Source organism: Schistocerca cancellata, chromosome 7, assembly GCF_023864275.1.
Source record: "Schistocerca cancellata isolate TAMUIC-IGC-003103 chromosome 7, iqSchCanc2.1, whole genome shotgun sequence".
Lineage (NCBI taxonomy): Eukaryota > Metazoa > Arthropoda > Insecta > Orthoptera > Acrididae > Schistocerca > Schistocerca cancellata.
In genome coordinates, this window is record NC_064632.1 from 592,285,799 (window position 1) to 592,307,559 (window position 21,761).

Here is a 21,761-nt window from a genome sequence, read left to right on the forward strand (position 1 = left end):
CAAAACATTCCAAAGGTGATCTTAGGATTCAGGTCAGGACTATGTGCAGGCCATTCCATTACAGGGATGTTATTGTGATTTAACCACTCCACCATAGTCCATGCATTATGAACAGGTGCTCAATCATGATGAAAGATGCAATCACCATCCCCGAAATGCTCTTTAACAGTGGGAAACAGGAAGCTGCTTAAAACATCAACGTAGGCCTCTGCTGTGATAGTGCCACACAAATCACCAAGGGGTGCAAGCCCCTCCATGAAAAACATGACCACACTATAACACCACCACCTCCAAATTTTACTGTTGGCACTACACAAGCTGGCAGATGATGTTCACCAGGTATTTGCCATACCCACACCCTGCCATCGGATCGCCACAATGTGTACTGTGATTCATCACTCCACACAACGTTTATACACTGTTCAATCGTCCAATGTTTAAGCTTCTTATACCAGGTGAGGCGTCGTTTGCAATTTACCGGCATGATGTGGGCTTATGAGCAGCTGCTCGACCATGAAATTGAAGTTCTCACACCTCCTGCCTAACTGTCATAGTACTTGGAGTGGATCCTGATGCAGTTTGGAATTCCTGTGTAATGGTCTCGATAGATATCTGGCTATTACACATTGCAACCATCTTCAACTGTCGGCGGTCAACAGACAATGTCGGCCTGTACACTTTGGTGCTGTACGTGTCCCTTCACATTTCCACCTCACTATCACATCAGAAGAAGTGGACCTAGGGATGTTTAGGAGTGTGTAAATCTTGCATACAGACATAGGACACAAGTGGCACCCAATCACCTGACCACATGAGAAGTCCATGAGTTCTACGGAGAGCCCCATTCTGCTCTGTCACCATGGCCTAATGACCACTGAGGTCACTGATATGGAGTACCTGGCAGCTTGTGGCAGCACAATGCAGTTAATAAGAAAAATGAATGTTTTTGGAGGTTTTGATCACAAAGTGCATCTCTTTTCATAAATGTAACTGTTACTATGGCTAATTTCCACCTACTTGGAATGTTTTGGTATCCAGAAATTCTAGAGGAAGAAAAGAAACAACACAGTTTTCATAACATGAGATGCACACTTGATCAGTTCAGTGTTTATGATGTCACTTACTGGTGCATTCCTGTTTTTCACTTCTTGTAGCATATTTTCTAATTCTTTCATTTCAATTTTGTCTACACTTACATGATCCTTCTCTTCAGGTGTTACAATCCCTTCTCTTCCGTTGCCAGTTGCTACATACTCTTTTCCTGAAACTTCTTATTGTAATCTAATCATTTTAGCTTAATTTTCACCTTAATGCTCATATGAGGGTTGGAACTTAAATAGTAGCAACTATTTATTCACAACTGATACCAATTACTGCACCCATTACTGTTATTCAAAGTAGTTACTGGCATTGTGTAGAACCTGATACCAGCAAAGTGGAAGGCATAGGATACCGTTAGTACACCCTGTTCTATTGATGGTGAGAATGGAGTGGTCTACTGCCTGTCGAACCTCTGGAACAGTTCTGAAGTGAATGCCACAAAGTGGTTCCTTCTTCTTCAGAATCAAATCAAAGTCACACAGGCTTAAGTCCGGGGAGTATGGTGGATGGTAGAGTACTTCCCAGTCCCATTGACTGAACAGAGCAGCCACAGTTTGCGCTGTTTGCACCCACACATTGTTGTGCAAAATGATGGGTAGGTTGTGCAGAAAGTGTCACCACTTCTTTCACAAAGCTAGTCACAGATGATGCTTCAAAAATGAACAGTAATACTGTGCATTGATGGTCTGCCGTGGAGGAATGTAATGTGTTAGGATAACTTCATGACAGTTGTACATGAGAATCACCATAACTTTCACCATACTGGGGCTCTGATGCACTTTCGACTGTCATGGTGACCCATAATGACTCCAATCATTGGATTGGCATTTCAGTTTCAGCTCGTACGATGTGGCCCACGTCTCATAAGAAAACCTCTTCTTTGCACTCATAGCGCTCAAAGTGGGTATGAGCACCACTGTAACGCATCCATTTCTGCATTTTCATCAAGTGAGGCGGAACCCATCATGACGCAATTTTTTGCATGCCCAGGCATTCCTTCAGGATGCGAAGCACAGTCATATGCACTAATCCAGTTTCGTGGGCAAGCTCATGAATCATATGGCGTCGATCACAGTCCACTAACACGGCAACAGCATGCACTTACTCTTCAGAGACGCTAGGATGACCTACCCAATGCATGTCTGCCACAGTTTGCTGACCATCATTGAAGGCTTTTACCCAATGTGCCACTGTTCTGTTCGGCAATGTCGATTCCCCGCATGCCTCTTGAAGACCTTGATGACACTGTCATGCTGTACATCCTCTGGCAATCATGATCCAACTCTGTTGTTCCTGTTCCAAAAACATAGTGACATCATTACGATAGACCACTCGCTCACAAGTGACTGTGTTTTCCTCAGTTGTGTGCATGCTGGAGATGTGGGATGGGCAAGTCCATTTGCTCAGAGGTAAGGGAGGTATGTCAAAAACTTGTGCTATCAGTGACAATAGTAGATTCCATTGTATAGTGTCTCCACAGCAGTGTTGCCACTATTTAAGTTCCAACTTTATGTATTACATTTTATATCCTTAGTCAAGTATCACATTTCATTATTTTACATGAAACTTCTTGTCTCCCCTGAATATCATTTTCCATTCTGAAACACAGATATGCTTCCCTTCTTTTGTGAGTATTTTGCATTCATCTTTGCTTACTGCTGAACAGCAGAAAGTCCAGGATGAAACAACAGCAATATGGAAATGACAGATTGCTACTCACCACATAGAGGAGGCACTGTGTCACAGACAAACAGGCACAAAGGAAAAGAATACTAGAAATATTCCAGCTTTCAAATAAGCTCCTTCTTCAGATGTAGAGAACTCTTACACAGTTTACACAAGCACAACTCACATACACATGGCCTCTGTCTCTGGGCACTTAGGCCATAGTGCCCAGAGACAGTGTCCATTAGTGTGTGGGTTGTGCTTGTGTGACTGTATGTGAGTTCTCTACTTCTGAAGACAGACCTTATCAGGAAGCTGAAATATGTCTATTAATATTTTTCCTTTCTGTTTCTTGTTTAGTATCCATTTAAGGTATGCAACTTTTTTATTTTTACTCAGTCTCTCTAAATCATTGTTTCAATATTTTAATTTTTCTTCTTCTTTTGACTTGCATATCCAATAGCTTCTGAAGCAGTTTTTCTTTTAATAGCTTTCATTCTCCCATTTTTGTTGCAAATCTTTACTCTTCTTTACTTTATCATTACACAGGGTGTTCAAAAAGTCTCTCCGCAGTGCCATATGATTGTTAGACGTGCACACTGTATGCCGCAGTGAATATACCAAATGAAACTCAATGAAATAGAAGTTATTAATTTATTGAATATTCATGTGGAATGTTGGGAGAGTCCACTTGAAGAAAAGTAATCCAGGCAGGTGAACAACAGTATGGCATGCGCAGCTAACAAAATGTAATTTGCTAATGGAGGTTTCTTTATAAAGTTGGTATTCCATTGCTTTTTGTGGCTGCTTTTATTAGACTTAAATTTTACTTGTCTGGCTTTAATGTTTATTGTTGCCATTAGCATTAGTTCTGCTCCACTGTATACTCCAAAATACATTAGTATCAAAGCAGTTATCAGTTACCCAGAAGGTAGTCTATTACATAGGCATATGCAATGAAGGACCCTCTTCATATCTGTGTACCGGCTTTTTAATCATTACAGAATTCTCAGAAATTTCTAGCAGCCTTTGTCAGCAACTAAAAGTCATTGCCTGTAACTTCACTGAGCTAAAGATTTAACCCTGTCGATCACAGATTTAGCAATCATTACATATCTTCAGTTTTTTTAAACAGTCATTGTGTTCCCAGTCCCCCTGCTTAGCTGGATGGTAACATGCTTGCCTCCCATGCACATGGCCTGGGTTGGATTCGCAGCCAGGGTGGAGATTTTCTCCACTCGTGGACTGAACGTTGTGTTGTCTTCATCATAATTTCATCCTCATCATTATCCCAAATGGGACATCCCGGCCAACAATGCCATAGGATCACTTCATTTCATTGTGTTCACAGGAAATTATGCCAATTCTTCAGTGTACTGCGGTTTTGGTAATGATGTGCTGTCAATTTGGATACAAACATTTAAATAACTGTGTTGAAATAATGTATTCAACCCTTACAGTCGCTTCCTCATTCAGCCCTTACTGAGCTGTAGCGAGGAGCTGGTCTGATGCCATCAGTGATTACCAGCTTACACTATGTGAACACACGTATCTGGACACCCCCAAAAACATAGTTTTTCATGTTAGGTGCAGTGTGCCGCCACCTACTGCCAGGTACTCCATATCAGTGACCTCAGTAGATCAAATGGTTCAAATGGCTCTGAGCACCAAGGGACTTAACTGCTGAGGTCATCAGTCATATAGAACTTAGAACTACTTAAACCTAACTAACCTAAGGACATCACACACATCCATGCCAGAGGAAGGATTCAAATCTATGACAGTAGCGGTCGTGTAGTTCCAGACTGTAGCACCTAGAACCGCTTGGCCTCCCCGGCCGGCACCTCAGTAGTCATTAGACATCATAAGAGAGCAGAATGGGGTGCTCCGGGGAACTCACAGACTTCGAACATGGTCAGGTGATTTGATGCCACTTCCGTCATAACATCCCGAGGTCCACTGTTTCCAATGTGATAGTGAAGTGGAAATGTGAAGGGACACGTACATCACAGAAGGGTACAGACCAACCTTGTCTGTTGACTGACAGAGACCACCAACAGATGAAGAGGGTTGTAATGTGTAATAGGCACACATCTATCCAGAACATCACACAGGAATTCCAAACTGCATCAGGATCCACTGCAAGTACTATGACAGTTGGGCAGGATGTGAGAAAACCTGGATTTCATAGTCTAGCGGCTGTTCATAAGCCACACATCACTCCAATAAGTGCCAAACGATGCCTCACTTAGTGTAAAGAGCATAAACATTGGACAATTGAACAGTGGAAAAATGTTGTGTGGAGTGAAAAATCACAGAACACAATCTGGTGATCCGATGGCAGTGTGTGGGTATGGCAAATACCTGGTGAACATCATCTGCCAGCTTGTGTAGTGCCAACAGTAAAATTTGGAGGTGGTGGCTTTATAGTGTGTATAGTGTGGTCGTGTTTTTCATAGAGGGGGCTTGCACCCCTTGGTGATTTGTGTGGCACTATCACAGCAGAGGCCTATGTTGATGTTTTAAGCAGCTTCCTGCTTCCCACTGTTAAAGAGCATTTCGGCGATGGAGATTGCTTCTTTCATCACGATTGAGCAACTGTTCATAATGCATGGAATATGACAGATTGGTTACATCACAATAACATCCCTGTAATGGAATGGTCTGCACAGAGTCCTGACCTGAATCCTATAAATCACCTTTGGAATGTTTTGGAACGCTGACTTCATGCCCGGCCTCAACGACAAACATCAATACCTCTCGTCAGTGCAGCACTCTGTGAAGAATGGGCTGCCAAGTAGCCTCCCAGCACCTGATTAAACTTATGCCTGCCAGAGTGGAAGCTGTCATCAAGACTGAGGGTGGGCCAGCACCACACTGAATTCCAGCATTACTGATGGAGGGCGCCATAAACTTGTAAGTTGTTTTCAGCCAGGTGTCGAGATACTTTTGATTACACAGTGTAATAGACATGGTAGCTATATACATGCCAGTCACCCTTCTTCCATTTCCCAAAGGACACACTCTCACCTTGATGCACAATGGAATCAAAACAGTAGTATACCATTTCTCTGTAGAAAGCCAAAATTCATAATGACTTACTAATTCTGTATCAGTTTTACACAATAGAGCTTTTCTACTCAGAAGGAGACAGACATGCTATACAGTAGGTGTGTACATCTATTCTTAATACCAAAAAAATGAGATGAAAAAAAAAACCATTTTCTGTGCTAGAAGAGGGTGGAAATTTGCTATCCGGGACTAGTACTGTCTCAAAGTCTATGGGTGCAATACAGTGCCATATGCAATCACAAAGCAACGAATTCTGCATTCAAAATGGCATGTTGCACAATAATTTCATAAACTGGAGAGATGAGGATTAGCCCTTATTGCAGTGGTAGACTGCTAAAGTTGGTTATATCATGATGTATTTTGAGGCAGGATGGGAGGGGAGGAGGTGTTAGATTGTATTGTACTTTAGATATCATTATAAAATGATGTAGGTTTCAGAGCAAATTTTGTTCAGCTTCATTTATGCCAGTTAATACTATTGTTGTTGTTGTTGTTGTGGTCTTCAGTCGTGAGACTGGTTTGATGCAGCTCTCCATGCTACCCTTCATCTCCCAGTACCTACTGCAACCTACATCCTTCTGAATCTGCTTAGTGTATTCATCTCTTGGTCTCCCTCTATGATTTTTACCCTCCACACTGCCCTCCAATGCTAAATTTGTGATCCCTTGATGCCTCAGAACATGTCATACCAACCGGTCCCTTCCTCTCATCAAGTTGTGTCACAAACTCCTCTTCTTCCCAATTCTATTCAATACCTCCTAATTATTTATGTAATCTACCCATCTAATCTTCAGCATTCTTCTGTAGCACCACATTTCGAAAGCTTCTATTCTCTTCCTGTCCAAACTATTTATCATCCATGTTTCACTTCCATTCATGGCTACACTCCATAAAAATACTTCCATAAACGACTTCCTGACATTTAAATCTATACTTCTTTTCTTCAGAAATGCTTTCCTTGCCATTGCCAGTCTACATTTTATATCCTCTCTACTTTGACCATCATCAGTTATTTTGCTCCTCAAATAGCAAAACTCCTTTACTACTTTAAGTGTCTCATTTCATAATCTAATTCCCTCAGCATCACCTGACTTAATTCGACTACATTCCATTATCCTCGTTTTGCTTTTGTTGATGTTCATCTTATACCCTCCTTTCAAGACACTGTCCATTCCATTCAACTGCTCTTCCAAGTCCTTTACTGTCTCTGACAGAATTACAATGTCATTGGCAAACCTTAAAGTTTTTATTTCTTCTCCACGGATTTTAATACCTACCCCGAATTTTTCTTTTGTTTCCTTTACTGCTTGGTCAATATACAAATTGAAAAACATTGGGGAGAGGCTACAACCCTGTCTCACTCCCTTCCCAACTGCTGCTTCCCTTTCATGCCCCTCGACTCTTAATACTGCCATCTGGTTTCTGTACAAATTGTAAATAGCCTTTTGCTCCCTGTATTTTACTCCTGCCACCTCTAGAATTTGAATGAGAGTATTCCAGTCAACATTGTCAAAAGCTTTCTCTAAGTCTACAAATGCTAGAAATGTATGTTTGCCTTTCCTTAATCTTTCTTCTAAGATAAGTCGTAAGGTCAGTATTGCCTCACGTGTTCCAATATTTCTACGTAATCCAAACTGATCTTCCCCGAGGTCGGCTTCTACCAGTTTTTCCATTTGTCTGTAAAAAATTCATGGTAGTATTTTGCAGCTGTGACTTATTAAACTGATAGTTCAGTAATTTTCACATCTGTCAACACCTGCTTTCTCTGAGATTGGAATTATTATATTCTTCTTGAAGTCCGAGGGTACTTCGCCTGTCTTATACATCTTGCTCACCAGATGGTAGAGTTTTGTCAGGACTGGCTCTCACAAGGCCATCAGTAGTTCTAATGGAATGTTGTCTACTCCTGGGGCCTTATTTCGGCTCAGGTCTTTCAGTGCTCTGTCAAACTCTTCACACAGTATCGTATCTCCCATTTCATCTTCATCTACATTCTCTTCCATTTCCATAATATTCTGCTCAAGTACATCGCCTTTGTATAGACCCTCTACATACTCCTTCCACCTTTCTGCTTTCCCTTCTTTGCTTAGAACTGAGTTTCCATCTGAGCTCTTGATATTCATACAAGTGGTTCTCTTCTCTCCAAAGGTCTCTTTAATTTTCCTGTAGGCAGTATCTATCTTACCCCTAGAGAGATAAGCCTCTAGCCATCCCTGCTTAGCCATTTTGCACTTCCTGTCAATTTCATTTTTGAGACGTTTGTATTCCTTTTTTCCTGCTTCATTTACTGCATTTTTATATTTTCTCCTTTCATCAATTAAATTCAATATTTCTTCTGTTACCCAAGGATTTCTGCTAGCCCTTGTCTTTTTACCTACTTGATCCTTTGGTGCCTTCACTACTTCATCCCTCAGAGCAACCCATTCGTCTTCTACTGTATTTCTTTCCCCCAGTTAATACTAAAGGAATTAATCTTGAAAGTACCGAAAAAAATCCATTAACGTGAAGGGATTTAAAATTTTATAAGCAAAATGTTATAGATGGTATCAGAGATGAATAAGACTTTTCTTTCTAATTTATTCCTTGTTTCTCCCCTCAATGAGTGGCATTTTTTTCGTATCCAGCAGGATTTTCTCAATCATTCTGATTTTTTTCTTATTTTGTGATTTTTAATTTTCAAATTCAACCCAACGGTATGGGAATGTGAATAAATTATTTTTGGGAATATCTTCTCACTTTACTTCACCGATCTTTAGATATCCTGGGTTTGATCATATGAAGATGTAATTTCAGACAGTTGAATCAAAGAAATGGCATCTATAGTCATGTTAATAACATACAAATATGTTTTTGTATACATTATTGAAATATGCTTACTCAAAAAATGGTTCAAATGGCTCTGAGCACTATCGGACTTAACATCTGTGGTCATCAGTCCCCTAGAACTTAGAACTACTTAGACCTAACTAACCTAAGGACATCACACACATCCATGCTCGAGGCAGGATTCGAACCTGCGACTGTAGTGGTCACGCGGTTCCAGACTGAAGCGCCTAGAACCGCACGGCCACACCGGCCGGTGAAATATGCTTACTGCTTGTGTAACTAGGTACTCTACTTTTAAATACTAAATAAATAATTAACAGACTTGTGACATGCAACACATTTTGCATACTTCTTAGTAAATTTAGTTGTTGGGACTCAACATGTTTTCAGAGTCAACTACATTAAAACTCTTGATTTGAATATTACCCCTATCTGGAAAAATTTCTATTGATGCCCTTAGTCTATTACTGATTGGCATGTCTCTCTGCTCAGGTTGATCTGAGTATTTCTTTATGGTTGTAATAAAACAATGGAAAACTTAGGATGGAATAGTGGCAAATTAGAGGTGGATAAATTATTACTCACCATATAGTGGAGATGCAGAATCACAGACAGGCACAACAAATACTGTCAAACAAGTAAGCTTCAGCCAAAAAGGCCTTCATCAGAATTAGACAACACACACACACACACACACACACACACACACACACACACACACACACACACACACACACACACACACACACACGAGATCCCAGGCTCTGAATGCCAAGGCCAGACTGTGAGCAGCAGTGCATGATGGGAGAAGCAGTCTGGGCAGTGGGGTTAAGTCGAATGATGGGAGAGGGAGGGGGAGAGATGGCAGGGTAGGGTTGGGGGACGGCAAAGTCTTGCTTGTGGGAGAGTACAGGGATGAAGGGAGAGGTGTTTGTGGGAGAGTACAGGGATATGAGGTGGAGGGAGACTAGGGCAGCTAAGAGCAGTTGGGAGGCTAGACAGAGAGCAGGGGAGGGCTGGGGGCAGATGTAGCAGAAAAGGAGAGAAGTAAAAATAATGTGGGTGTATTGGTGGGATAGTCGGCTGCGAAGTGGTGGAATGTGAACAGGGACAGAGACAAGTGGTTAAAAGACAATGACTAATGAAGGCTGAGGCTAAGCAGGCTCTGGGAACATAGGATGTATTGCATGGGGAGCTCCCACATTTGCAACTCAGAAAAACTGGTGTTGGTAGAGAGGCTCCATATGGCACAGGTTGTGAAGCAGTCACTGAAATGTAGAACATCATATTAGGCAGTATGCTCAGCAACTGGGTGGTCCAGCTGTTTCTTGGCAACAGTCTGTTGGTGGCAATTCATGCAGACAGACACTTGATAGTTGCCATGCTCACGTAGAATGCAGCACAATGGTTGCAGCTTTGCTTATAGGTCATGTGACTGGTTTCACTGGTAGACCTGCCTTTGATGGGACAGGTGATGCTTTCTGTCAGAACTTGAGGAGGTGGTGGTGAGAAGATGTTTAGGACAGGTCTTGCATCTAGGTCAATTACAGGATATGACAATGAGGCAAGGGGTCAGGGAGCAGGTGATGTGTAAGGATGGATGAGGATATTGTGTAGGTACAATGGGTGGTGGAATATCACTGTGGGAGGAGTGGGGAGGATAGTGGGTAGAACATTCCTCATTTCAGGGCATGACAAGAAGCAGTCAAAACTCTGGTGGAGAATGTAATTCAGTTACTGCAGTCCTGTGTGGTACTGAGTAAAGAGGGGAATGTTCCTCTGTGTCTGGATGTTGGGACTTAGGGAGGTGGTGGGTGACTGGGGAGATAAGGCACGGGAGATCTGTTTTTGTACAAAGTTGGGAGGGTAATTACGGTCTTTGAAGACTTCAGTGAGATCACTGGTATGTTTCGATAGGGACTGCTCATCACTGCAGATATGACATTTACGGCTGGCTAGGCTGTACTGAGCGGACTTCTCGGTATGGAACTGGTGGCAGCTGTTGAAGTGGAGGTGTTGCTGGTGTGAGTAGGTCCTATATGGACAGAGGTACCAATGTAGACATCTTTGAGTTAGGTTGGTGGGTTGAGGAGGACTGGTTGTGGACAGAGTTTCATCAAAGCCAGATTAAGAAGATGTCATAAATGTATCTGAGCCAAGTGAGGGGTTTGTGATTCTGGGTGTTTAGAAAAGATTCCTCTAGGTGGCCCACAAATAGACTGACATAGGATGGTGCCATGCAGGTGCCCACTGCTGTACCCCAGATTTGTTTGTAGGTGATGCCTTAAAAGGAGAGGTAATTGTGGGTGATAATTTAGTTGGTCATGGTGACCAGCAAGGAGGTTGTAGGTTTGAAATCTGTCAGACATTGGGAAAGGACGTTAGTGTGAAGAGAGGTCGAATAAACAGTGATGGAGTAGGGCACCATGTGGTAAAAGATCAGGAACTGTGGAGAGTTGGTGAAGGAAACAGTTGGTATCTTTTGGTGGGTAGTTTGCAGATAATAGGCTGAAGGCATTGGTCTACTAGTGCAGAGATTCTCTCAGTGGGGCACAGTCTTGTCTTGTGTATTCATAATATGGTAGCTACTGAAAATTGAAAAATCTCTTACAAATTTCCCATTGTTTTTGACAACTCTTTCTCTATTATTCTTCACGATGGTATCTACTGTGATATTTCCCACCCTTCCATTCATGTTGTTTTTATGAACTTCCAACATGCTGGAGTCGTTTGGGTCAAGCAACTTCTGTTAATCACTAGAACGAAAAACCAGTCTAAGTTGCAAATTTTTAGTTTTTATTCATCTGATGGCTAGTTTCGGGTCTAGACCCACATTCAGATCATCACAACATGGTCAAAAATGGCATTTCTGAAGATGTGAATTATTTGTATGCAATGTAAATATTCATTGCCCACTAAATCTTCAGAAATGCCATTTTCAAATATGTTACAACGATTTTAAAATGGGTCGTGGCCCAGAACTAGTCAACAAATGAATTAAAAGTAAAAATCTGCAACTTGGACTTCTTTTCATCCTACTTCATTGTTTTTGTTCACAGTGGTTCCTGTTTGTTGCAATTTTTCAAAAAAAGTTTCTTTATATCCCTTCCTTCCCTGTTCTGGGCAGTAGGTGCAAATAACACTTAGATATCTCTTTTCTACTTTAAATCTGGATACTGTCCACTCCTTCATCCATGTACATGAGTGTACTTTACTTTTCTGCTCCCCACCTACTAAGATTTCTACTTTTGCTGAAGATCTAACTACCTTTGAGATGTCACTGTATATGATGGAATAGCTCCTATGTCTTTTCTGTCTCAGTTATTGAAGCAATGTTTAGTGTTCTTAGTAGGCCTTCAGTGATAAGACTGAGGACCTGCTAAGAATACTGTGTGTGAGTTACATTTCATGCCACAAACTTAAGAAAATATCATATACCAAAATTCTTGCCCTTCCTGCGAGGTTTGCTAGTAGGTAAAATGACTCCTGGTTGTGTTTCAGGCACCTCAAAATACACAAAACAGATGCTACAATAGATTCATCAACACTAGAGTGTCTTTATGAAGCCCAAACACTTATTTTAAACACAACAAGACACACTGACTAAATCTGGAGAGAATGAGATATAATCAGGCAAATTTTAGGTCCAAATTTCTTTGAAAAAGAGCAAAGACAGAAATTGAAACAAAATACCAACATTTATTTGGATATGAAAAATGCAGGCTAAAAATTCTGTCAGCATACTGAAACAATGGAACCAAGTAATTAACTGAAAAGACTGTGAAATTCTGTCAAGGTCATAGTAAAGCTGACAGAGAGACAATAAAATGACTTGGTGTAGTAAAAGAAGAACTGAAAGAAGTAGGAATAATGCAACATGATATGATAGACAGAAATTTGATGACTGGACAGTTGGAATGGCAGAAAAATGAAAGAAGATTGCAACAACTTGGTCTGGTTTTGTAAAATTGTCCACTCTGAGAAACTGAAAATAATAAGAGGCACAAAGAAAAGCTGAAACAAAACTCTGAAATGCCCTTTCTTAGACATTACATGGTCTAGTGCAGTCCAAACATGAATAACATTAGAGAAGTACAAAATAACAATGCTTACAGTATGTAAAGGAGATACAGCTACTCCACACATAGAGGAGGCAGCGAATCACAGACAGATACAATGACAAGGAATGCATTCCTTTTCCTCAGGCCAGTCTGTGGCTCAATACTTTCTCTATGCAGTGTGTAGCAATACTTTCCATATTATTGTTATTCCATGCTGGACATCTCATTGTTTAAATGGCACAACAAGCCCATTCCTCTGAGTTTCACTTTAGATCAGCACTTATTTGACAAAAGTTTAAGACCCATGTTAAAGACAGCCTAAATTTGGTCTCATTTCGTAAAGGGAAATGAGTAATATCAGCCACAACAAATGTCATTATTTCTCTATCACACAAATACTTGTAGAAGAAATGATTAATCCCTGTTTCACCACTCACTATTCAAAATGTTGAGGTATAAAGTTCATATAGGTGTGAGTCATTACTGTACACATTATTGGAATTTGTAATATGGTAATACGGTGCCTCAGATATCACAAAATATGTTCATGAGGTGAAACAGAAGGCGATACTTTTGGGAAAATACTATGGAATATTTGTGGGGCATGCCATAAAATATGCATGACAGTGTTAGCTGCTGAAAAATTGAACCAAACACAAGAAATAAAAGAACAAATTAGGCAAGGAAACTTTGAATATGTTGAACACATCTGAGTGCTGTCCCTTGTTCCTATTTAAGCGCTTACCTTTTTCACAATGTTTCCCAGAGAATCCTTCTTCACAATGACACTGATCATCTGTCCCATTCCATGTTCCGCCATTATAGCACACAGCTGAAATTAAAGACAATAAAAAAAATTGGAATAGCATATTTCAATAAATGAAGTGTCACTAAGAAAAACTGTGATTGTTACACAATGTTTCACTGTGTGGGCTGTTTATAGTCTTATCACAGCTAAGAAACTGGAAACCAATGCCATCACACCTCTGGGATACATACATAGTACGCTAAACAGGCAATGAGATTGAAGCAAAGAAGTGTAGCACCTTTCTCCTTCACATTTATTTTCATCATGATTCCTAAGATTTCTCCCCTCCATGAAGAGGAATAGTGTCACACTGGCTGGGACAGTTCTGCATAGTTATATGTCACAGTAACAGCAGCCCATGATTTTCACATTAATGAGAGTTGTGAATGTGTAAGAGCTCTATGAATATCCAACACTTTCTGCTTGTGGTGAAGTAACACTAGAGTATAACACTCTGAAGAAATTTAAAACAAACATAAAATGGGGAAAAAGAAATTTTAGGTATCTGACGTACACATGTGCAGACTTACACAACTTTTAACAATTCATTAGTTTACTAAAAACGTGAATGTATATAAGCTGAACAGAAAGAGACAAAACACACATTTAACACAAGCAAAATTGTAGCCACTTTGAATGGGAGAAGTGTGAATCTCCAGAAATAAAAGTAATTCCTTATGATCTTCAGTGGCAGGAAGAAGTGAGGATCACAAACCTACATATACTAAGATTATGGCAACAAAAATTCTCATTGGAACTGGCAGTGTTAAGTGAAAGCTCAAGTATGAGCTATTTGCTTCAGTGCTACCTCTAATACTGTCACCATAGATTCCTCAAACAAGAGAATGTGCTCAGTGGCTGGAAGAAAGAATAGTTCACCTCTGTCTACAAGACAATTAGCAGAAATGATCCATTAAAATGCTATCCAATAGTAGAGATCTATCAGTTCTGGAATCAAACAATTGTTCTGAAAATTTTAATCATTTTGCACAATCTAGAGTCTTTATTTGTTGGACAACAGGCATACCATAAACTGAGAGTATAAATTACAGTCATGTATTCACCTTAAGGTAGCACAAATGTGTGTATGGGCTTCCTAGTATTGACTAGTATTTCTAAAGTGTGTCTTACTCATTCAGTGCTTTTTGGTGTACTGATTAACAAAGGGAAACCTGTTGACTTCTGTTTTCCTAAGTTTTTGTCCAATAACAAATTTGCATTATAGAATCAAACACGTCTTCTATGACTCACACTGAAGTGCTGGTAGAATTGATGCTGAACCGCAAGCCATGTTTCATCATTTTCAAAAAATGTTTCCACAACAAATACACAGTATTTACATGACCGTATCTAGAAGGCTATTAATATAGTATAACACAGACATGAATACATAGGCATGGAACCATGAAAATGTCCTGTAATATGTGAGTTATTACTAAGAACTGTTAGTTTTTTATGCCACATGCTCAGCCTTAAATTAAACCTGTCCTGATCTTTACATACTGGAATCAAGTTCACTCACATAGTGGCCAGGCACAGCCATAAATCTTTCTAAAAGTCCTGCTGAATGCCTTGTTACAAGCACTAGCCATTGTGGCACTCTTCTCATATGCTTTCCCAATACTACTTGACTATTGTGCCTCCACTACACCTTTAATTCATCACCCCACAACACACAAACAATGAATCACATTATACACAAGTTTTCATGCATGTTAGCATGTGACACAGCATCATTTTCTTTGTGGTTTTTATTTGAGTGTGGAATTGTAACTAGTAACACAACTTTAAAGAACTTATTATCTAGAACAGTGATTCCCAAACTATTCCATCTGGTGCCTCATTTAGGTAACCACAGAATGTCTCTTGCTCCCTTTTTTATTCATTTTGTGTATTTATTTTGTTGCTTCTTTCAAAAAATCTTTATTTGACAGTACTCTGCAAATCACACTTTTGTCCACATTCAGGATCATTTCTTCACTCCTAAGTTGCACACTGTCACTTGAAAGATATCTCTTGTTCATTTTTTCACTGAGTATGTACTCCAAAAATAATTCTGGGCGCTTTAAGAATGGAAAGTTTGATTAAGCTCACCAACAGTTTTTTTTTTCCATTAAGGCAATTTCATATGATGCTTCAATAACTTTCTAATCTTCCCGCCGAAAGACTCCAGTAAAGCCCAGTTTCATTCCACAAAACAACTCTTTTAGTTTAGTTTTCAATGCTGGATGAGCTGTAGTTAGATGATGTCCCAGGTGCACAGGCTGCAATGAGCCATTACTGAAGACATTATGACTGACAAGAGACTGTGGCAATTCGAAATTGTCTTTTTCAATAAATGACAATCCATACTTAATGTATTACCCATTATATAATCTTCATTTAGCAGATACTTTCACTCAGTGTACAGACTCAGTAAAATACTATTTACTTCTCCAGAGCACAACAGGTGTAACACTGAGTTAAGAATGCAGACTGAAGATTGTGTTGTGTGTGCAATAACTGGACTTTGTACGAAACAAAGAGGATGCTGCCAAAGCTACAAGAAAATAACTCACTCACTGTCATAACAATACAAAAATTTTTTACTTGTCTGATCATACATTTCTGCTTTCTTCTGAGCTGTCTGGGCCCACCCTGCAAATCTCTCACAGAGCCCCCATGGGGACACACCTCTCACATTGGGTATCATTGATCTAGAGACAAGTATCGGGCAATTTGCTATAAATGTGAATGCTGGCTCTGCCATTGTTCTTCACAGAAATAAGTTTACATATGTGGAAGAAAATGAGGCATAATGAGAATAAAATATAATACTAAGTGCAAGGAATTAAGATATCTGATGTCAACAAGAGAGTGATACAGAAAAGGAGCACAATTCGATGCCAAAGGGTGTAGAAGACTGGGAAAGAGGTTACTCAATGGAGGTTTCAGAACCACAAAATATAAAATAATTGCTTTATCCACTATTCACCACAATCTGGAGGCTGCACTGATAGCTACATACTGCATGAAAGAGAGGCATCAGAGGGGTTAGGTCACAGATGGTACTTTGGTAAATACTTCAGAACAGAGTGATGAAAATAGTGTTCATATACCAACAAACTGTTACAGCCAGGTATTTGTATCAGTTGACTGATTCAAACTGCAGCTCTGTGGCATTGCCACTAGCCAGCTCTTGCACTCAATGCCTGATGACTGCATAAACACAATTGGTATGCCTCCTGTAGCCTAATGTCACCGTTTCATATATGCTTGTAAGGAGCCCATGATACTAGGCCATGTACTGTGAACAAAGCACCAAGTACAACGAAAAACCAGTCAAAGTTGCAAATTTCACTTTTTTTTATTCATTCAATGACTAGTTTTGTGCCATCAACCATTTTCCAATCATCGTTACTTAGTCAAAATGGTATTTCCAAAAATGCAAAAATCATTACAGAAATGTGCAAATGAACAGTTACATCACATAGTTATCTGTATGGCTGTAACTGTTCCTTTGCATATTTTTGACAAGGTTTCTGCATTTTTTGAAATATTATTTTCCACTATATAATGATGATTTGAAAATGGGTCCCAGACTGAAACTAGTCATCAAGTGAATAAGGAAAGTGAAATTTGCAACTTGGCTGGTTTTTTTGTTGTACTCATCAACAGAAGTTGCTGACCTATAATTATTCCAGCATGCTGGGAGTTTGTAAAGCACAAAGTGTCCACATAATCTGAGTTCCAAAGCACATCTAGGACAAGCACGGAAGTTTTATAGCATGACAGGTTGCACAATACATATGAAAAGCCTGTGAGTGTAAGTCAAGTAAACAAGAGCACACGCTGAAACTGGCAAGCAACTGACTCTGGACTCAGAATGGCCAATCCAGAAAAGTTATGAATCCAAAAACTCTGCCTGCTGTATTTGATGCCCATGCTGCTTATGGCAAAGTGATGGCACACTCCAACTCTCAACCGTGAACAACTCAACATCTGGCATGCCTGTATGTGGCGAGGATACCGGACCCGTCTCCCTTTAAGAAGTATGCAGCACCAAAAATGCCCAGACCCATACCAGAGAAACTAAATCAAGGGACAAGGGTTGATGGGGATCTCTGCCTAGGGTTCCAGGGTTCCACTTTGGTGCTCTTCAACAGGGTGTCAAGGGTGGCACTGGGGTGTGGGGGGGGGGGGGGGGGTGTGTCTACTGTTTGATCCCAGGCTGGTAATCAGTAATCGCAGGCCAGTGGGTCCTGGAGGAAGGTGAGAGGGGGGGGGGGAGAGGGGGTATACCTGTGTTATGATGCTGGAAGGAGTGACTCTACCTCCATTAGATGCCCCCCCCCCCCCCCCAACCCTCACAGGGAAAGAGTTCTCTCAGATGGTGGGTATCAAAGGGCAAAGGCACAAATTATACAGTGAGTGGCACACAGACGGTAGGACAGGTGGTGAATGCTAAATACTATATTGGTGGCAGAATGCTTCAACACACTCTGACAGAAACTGATGACCATTATCTGACACCAGGACAAGTAGCTCATCATCGATAGCAAAAATGGCAGCTAACGACCAAACTTAAACTTAGCATCATAGGAGTATCTACTACTAACAACTAGAAGGTGTCTAAGAAGGGACTGGTGAAATTCACATGCACCCATGGGTGCTCTGTTATGAGCCATGGAGAAAATTTTTGTGGCACTGGAACCTGGTTGTGTATGCAAGCTGAATAGCATCACAACATTTACATCTACAGCTACATCTATATGCTGCAAGCCACCATGAGGTGCATCAGTTATTAGGTTTTCTTCCCATTCCATTCACATATGGAACACAGGAAGAATGTTTGTGCTTCTGTGTGTGTGCGCAGTAATTATTGTAATCTTATCCTCACAATTCCTGTGTGAGCGATAGATAAGGGATTGTAGTATACTCCCAGAGTAACCATTTAAAGCCAGTTCTTGAAACTTTGTTAATAGATTTTCTCGGGGTAGATTACATCTGTCCTCAATGGTATGCCAGTTCAGTTCCTTCAGTATCTCTATGACACTCCCCCACAGATTAAACAAAACTGACCATTCATGCTACCCCTCTCTGTATACATTCAATAACCCTTGTTAATCCTATCTGGTGCAGGTCCTGCATACCTGAGCAGTATTCTAGAACCAGTCACACAGCTGATTTGTAAGCAATCTCCTTTGCAGACTCATTGCAATTTTCAAGTATTCTACCAATAAACCAAAGTCTAGCACTTGCTTAACCCATGCATGACTGTGCCTATGTGATCATTCCATTTCAAGATGTTACACCCTGGTGCTTGTATGAGGTGGCCGATTCCAACAGTGTGTCATTGATGTTATAGTCAAAGGATACTAAGTTTTTTCATTTTGTGAAATGCACAATTTTACATTTCTGAACATTTAAAGCAAGTTGTCAATCTTTGCACCACTTTGAAATCTTATCAAAATCTGACTGGATATTTATGCAGTTTCCCTCAGATAGTACTTCTTTAAAGATCACTGCATCATCTGAGTCTGACGTTGCTATTAATATTGTCAACATGAACAGCAAGGATCACAACACACTTCACTGGGGCACACCCAAAGTTACTTCTACATCTGACAATGACTCTCTATCCAGGATAATATGCTGTATCCTCCTTACCAAAAAAATCCTCAAACCAGTCTTAAATTTCACTTTATATCCCATGTGATTGAACTTTTGACAATGAGTGTAGCTGAAGTACTGAGCCAAATGTTTTTTTGGAAATGAAGCAACACTGCATCTACCGGGCTGCCTTGATCAAGTTTACATTATGTCATATGAGAAAAGACTGAGGTGGGTTCACATGATCAATGTTTTTGGAATTCATGCTGGTTGACATTGAGGAAGTCATTCCATTCAAGATGCTTAATTATGTTTGAGCTCAGAATGTGTTCTAAGATAGTACAATGAATTGATGTCAAGGATATTGGACAGTAGTTTTGTGTATCACTTGTACTACCCATTTTGTAGACGGGTGTGACCTGTGCTATTTTCCAAAAACTGGGCAGAGCTTTATACTAGAGGGATCTATGACAAATTATAGCTAGAAGAGGAGCTAACTCAACTGCAAATTCAGTATAGAATATGATAGGGATTCTATTGGGCCCCAAAACTTTGTTCTATTTTAATGGTTTCAGCTGCTTCTCAACACCACTGACCACTGACACTAATAGTTATTTCCAGCATCTTCTCAGTGGTACGAGGATTGAAATGGGACAATTCTCCCGAATTTTCCTTTGTAAAGGAACACTTGAAAACAAAGTTGATCATTTCATGTGCTTGGAGACAGGATTAACTGCTGGTGAACAGACATTTCACTTGGCCAACACTTTCGTTCAAGACACTGCCGAATAATGTGCATGTAATATCTGCAGAATGCTTTTCCACAATGATGGTGAAATAACAATGAGGTAATTCAGATCTTCTGTATCTAGCACTAGGACAACATCGACAATGCTGAATCTATCGTGAAATTCAAAATACATCTTTAGCAATATGCCTAACCCTGAAGAAAAACTCTTTGGCCATCCCTACTACGCTGCTATAATGACCCTGCACAGGAGTGAATCCTGGTTTGTAGCCGCTGTGACTTCCTGTGCTGTCAATGGAAATTTGATGAGGGTATCTTGTAGGTTCTGGTCCAGCACAAAACAAGATTTCCTCCAGCTTGTCAAAGATGATGATGATGGGATACTAGCAGTAACATGACAAGTGTCTGGATCTGCATGCTGGGAGGACTGATCATACTAAATCTCATAACAATAACACAGGCTTTTTTCCCCTTGATAGCTGATCTTTGTAGATTTTTATAAGTTGAATCTAAATCTAGCCTTAGTTTTTTTGTATCACCTATAGTTTTCGGGCAATATGCTTTTTATTGTATAGTATAAAAATCCTATGCTATACGGTAAACGGGGAAATTAATGAAACGCTTTGTTACAACATATGCATGGTTTGTATTTACAGTAAGCTACTTAAAACAATGATATGTTTTAATAGAGGTTTCATTTATCAGCTGAAATTGGTTTGTATTTTCTTTCTCTATTTTCTTTGAAGCTTATTGTGTAGGTTTTTCTACAATGAGTTGCTCGCTGAACTTTTCGGTGAAGTGACCAATGGTAGTCCCCCAACATGTTGCTGTTCCAGTGGCCTTGGTAGCATTTTTCCATCACTAGTTTTGGATGAATCAATAAACAGCCTCCAGTCTTCCTTTTTGTATTCAATACCAAACTCATTCATCAGACTGGGAATGTCTGAGCAGTACACTAAATCACCTTCTCGTTGACAAAAACTTGAAAAATTGCTGCTCTCTCTTTCTATACATGTATATGTTGGTTCCAACTGCCAATAAGTCCTTTTCTTTTAATCTATAGCCAAGCAATTCAGCTTTTTCTTTCGTTAAAAGCCCAGATCCCTAACCAAATCGTTAAACTCGGTCTGAGTAAACAATTTTGGCTCTAGACTTTCTGTACTACAATGGAATTCATCATCATCTGGTTCATCTGAATCAGACTGTACATCAGAAAATATTTCTGTTGGAATAGAATTTAAATCATCTGGTGGTTCAGGAAACGGCAAATCTGCACTGTGCCCTACTGGTCGGATGGTGGACGGAAGGTTAGGGTAGCTTATTACCTTCTTGTTTTTCAAATTATGACCAGTAATATCAACACTGCAACAGAAGCAATAGTCAGAATGATTTCTTGCCTCCTTCCATAACATAGGAACAGCAAATATAAAGGCTTTATTCTCCTTTTTGGACAATTTTCCCAGATCTTCAATACAATCATAACATACCATATGCGGCGCCCAAGATTTACCTGTATCACCAAGTTTAGACCCAAAGTATAATAGATAAACCTTTTTCACAAAGTCTGTAATGTTTCTTTGGTGTTTTTTAATCACAAATTCACCACAAATATAACAAAAAATGTCAGCAGAGTGTTTACAACTTCAATTAGACATTGTAGTGAGCACATGTACAGGAAACTGGAAAGTGGAGTTAGGTTGACAGTCAACAAAACACCATCTGTTAACACAAAAATAGAATCAACCTTTTTTGCCAGCAAATGTCTTTCAGCATTGCTACCAACCTCATCTACATTCGTTACAGCTCCTTTTTAAATTATTTTAACTATACAAAAGCTGTTATATTCTTTAAAAAATAGCTTAATTAAATATACTTAACTGTAAAATGT

General features: G+C 40.0%; 1 protein-coding gene across 2 annotated transcripts in view; it reads right to left on the reverse strand.

The window, feature by feature from the left end:
- LOC126091863 (tenascin-X-like) overlaps positions 1–21,761 on the reverse strand; it is a 771,043-nt gene that overhangs the window by 342,706 nt on the left and 406,576 nt on the right. For both annotated transcript variants that reach the window (XM_049907142.1, XM_049907141.1), the window contains one exon: positions 13,471–13,557. In XM_049907142.1, the coding sequence (XP_049763099.1) occupies positions 13,471–13,557 (87 nt within the window). The remainder of the gene's footprint in view (positions 1–13,470; positions 13,558–21,761) is intronic.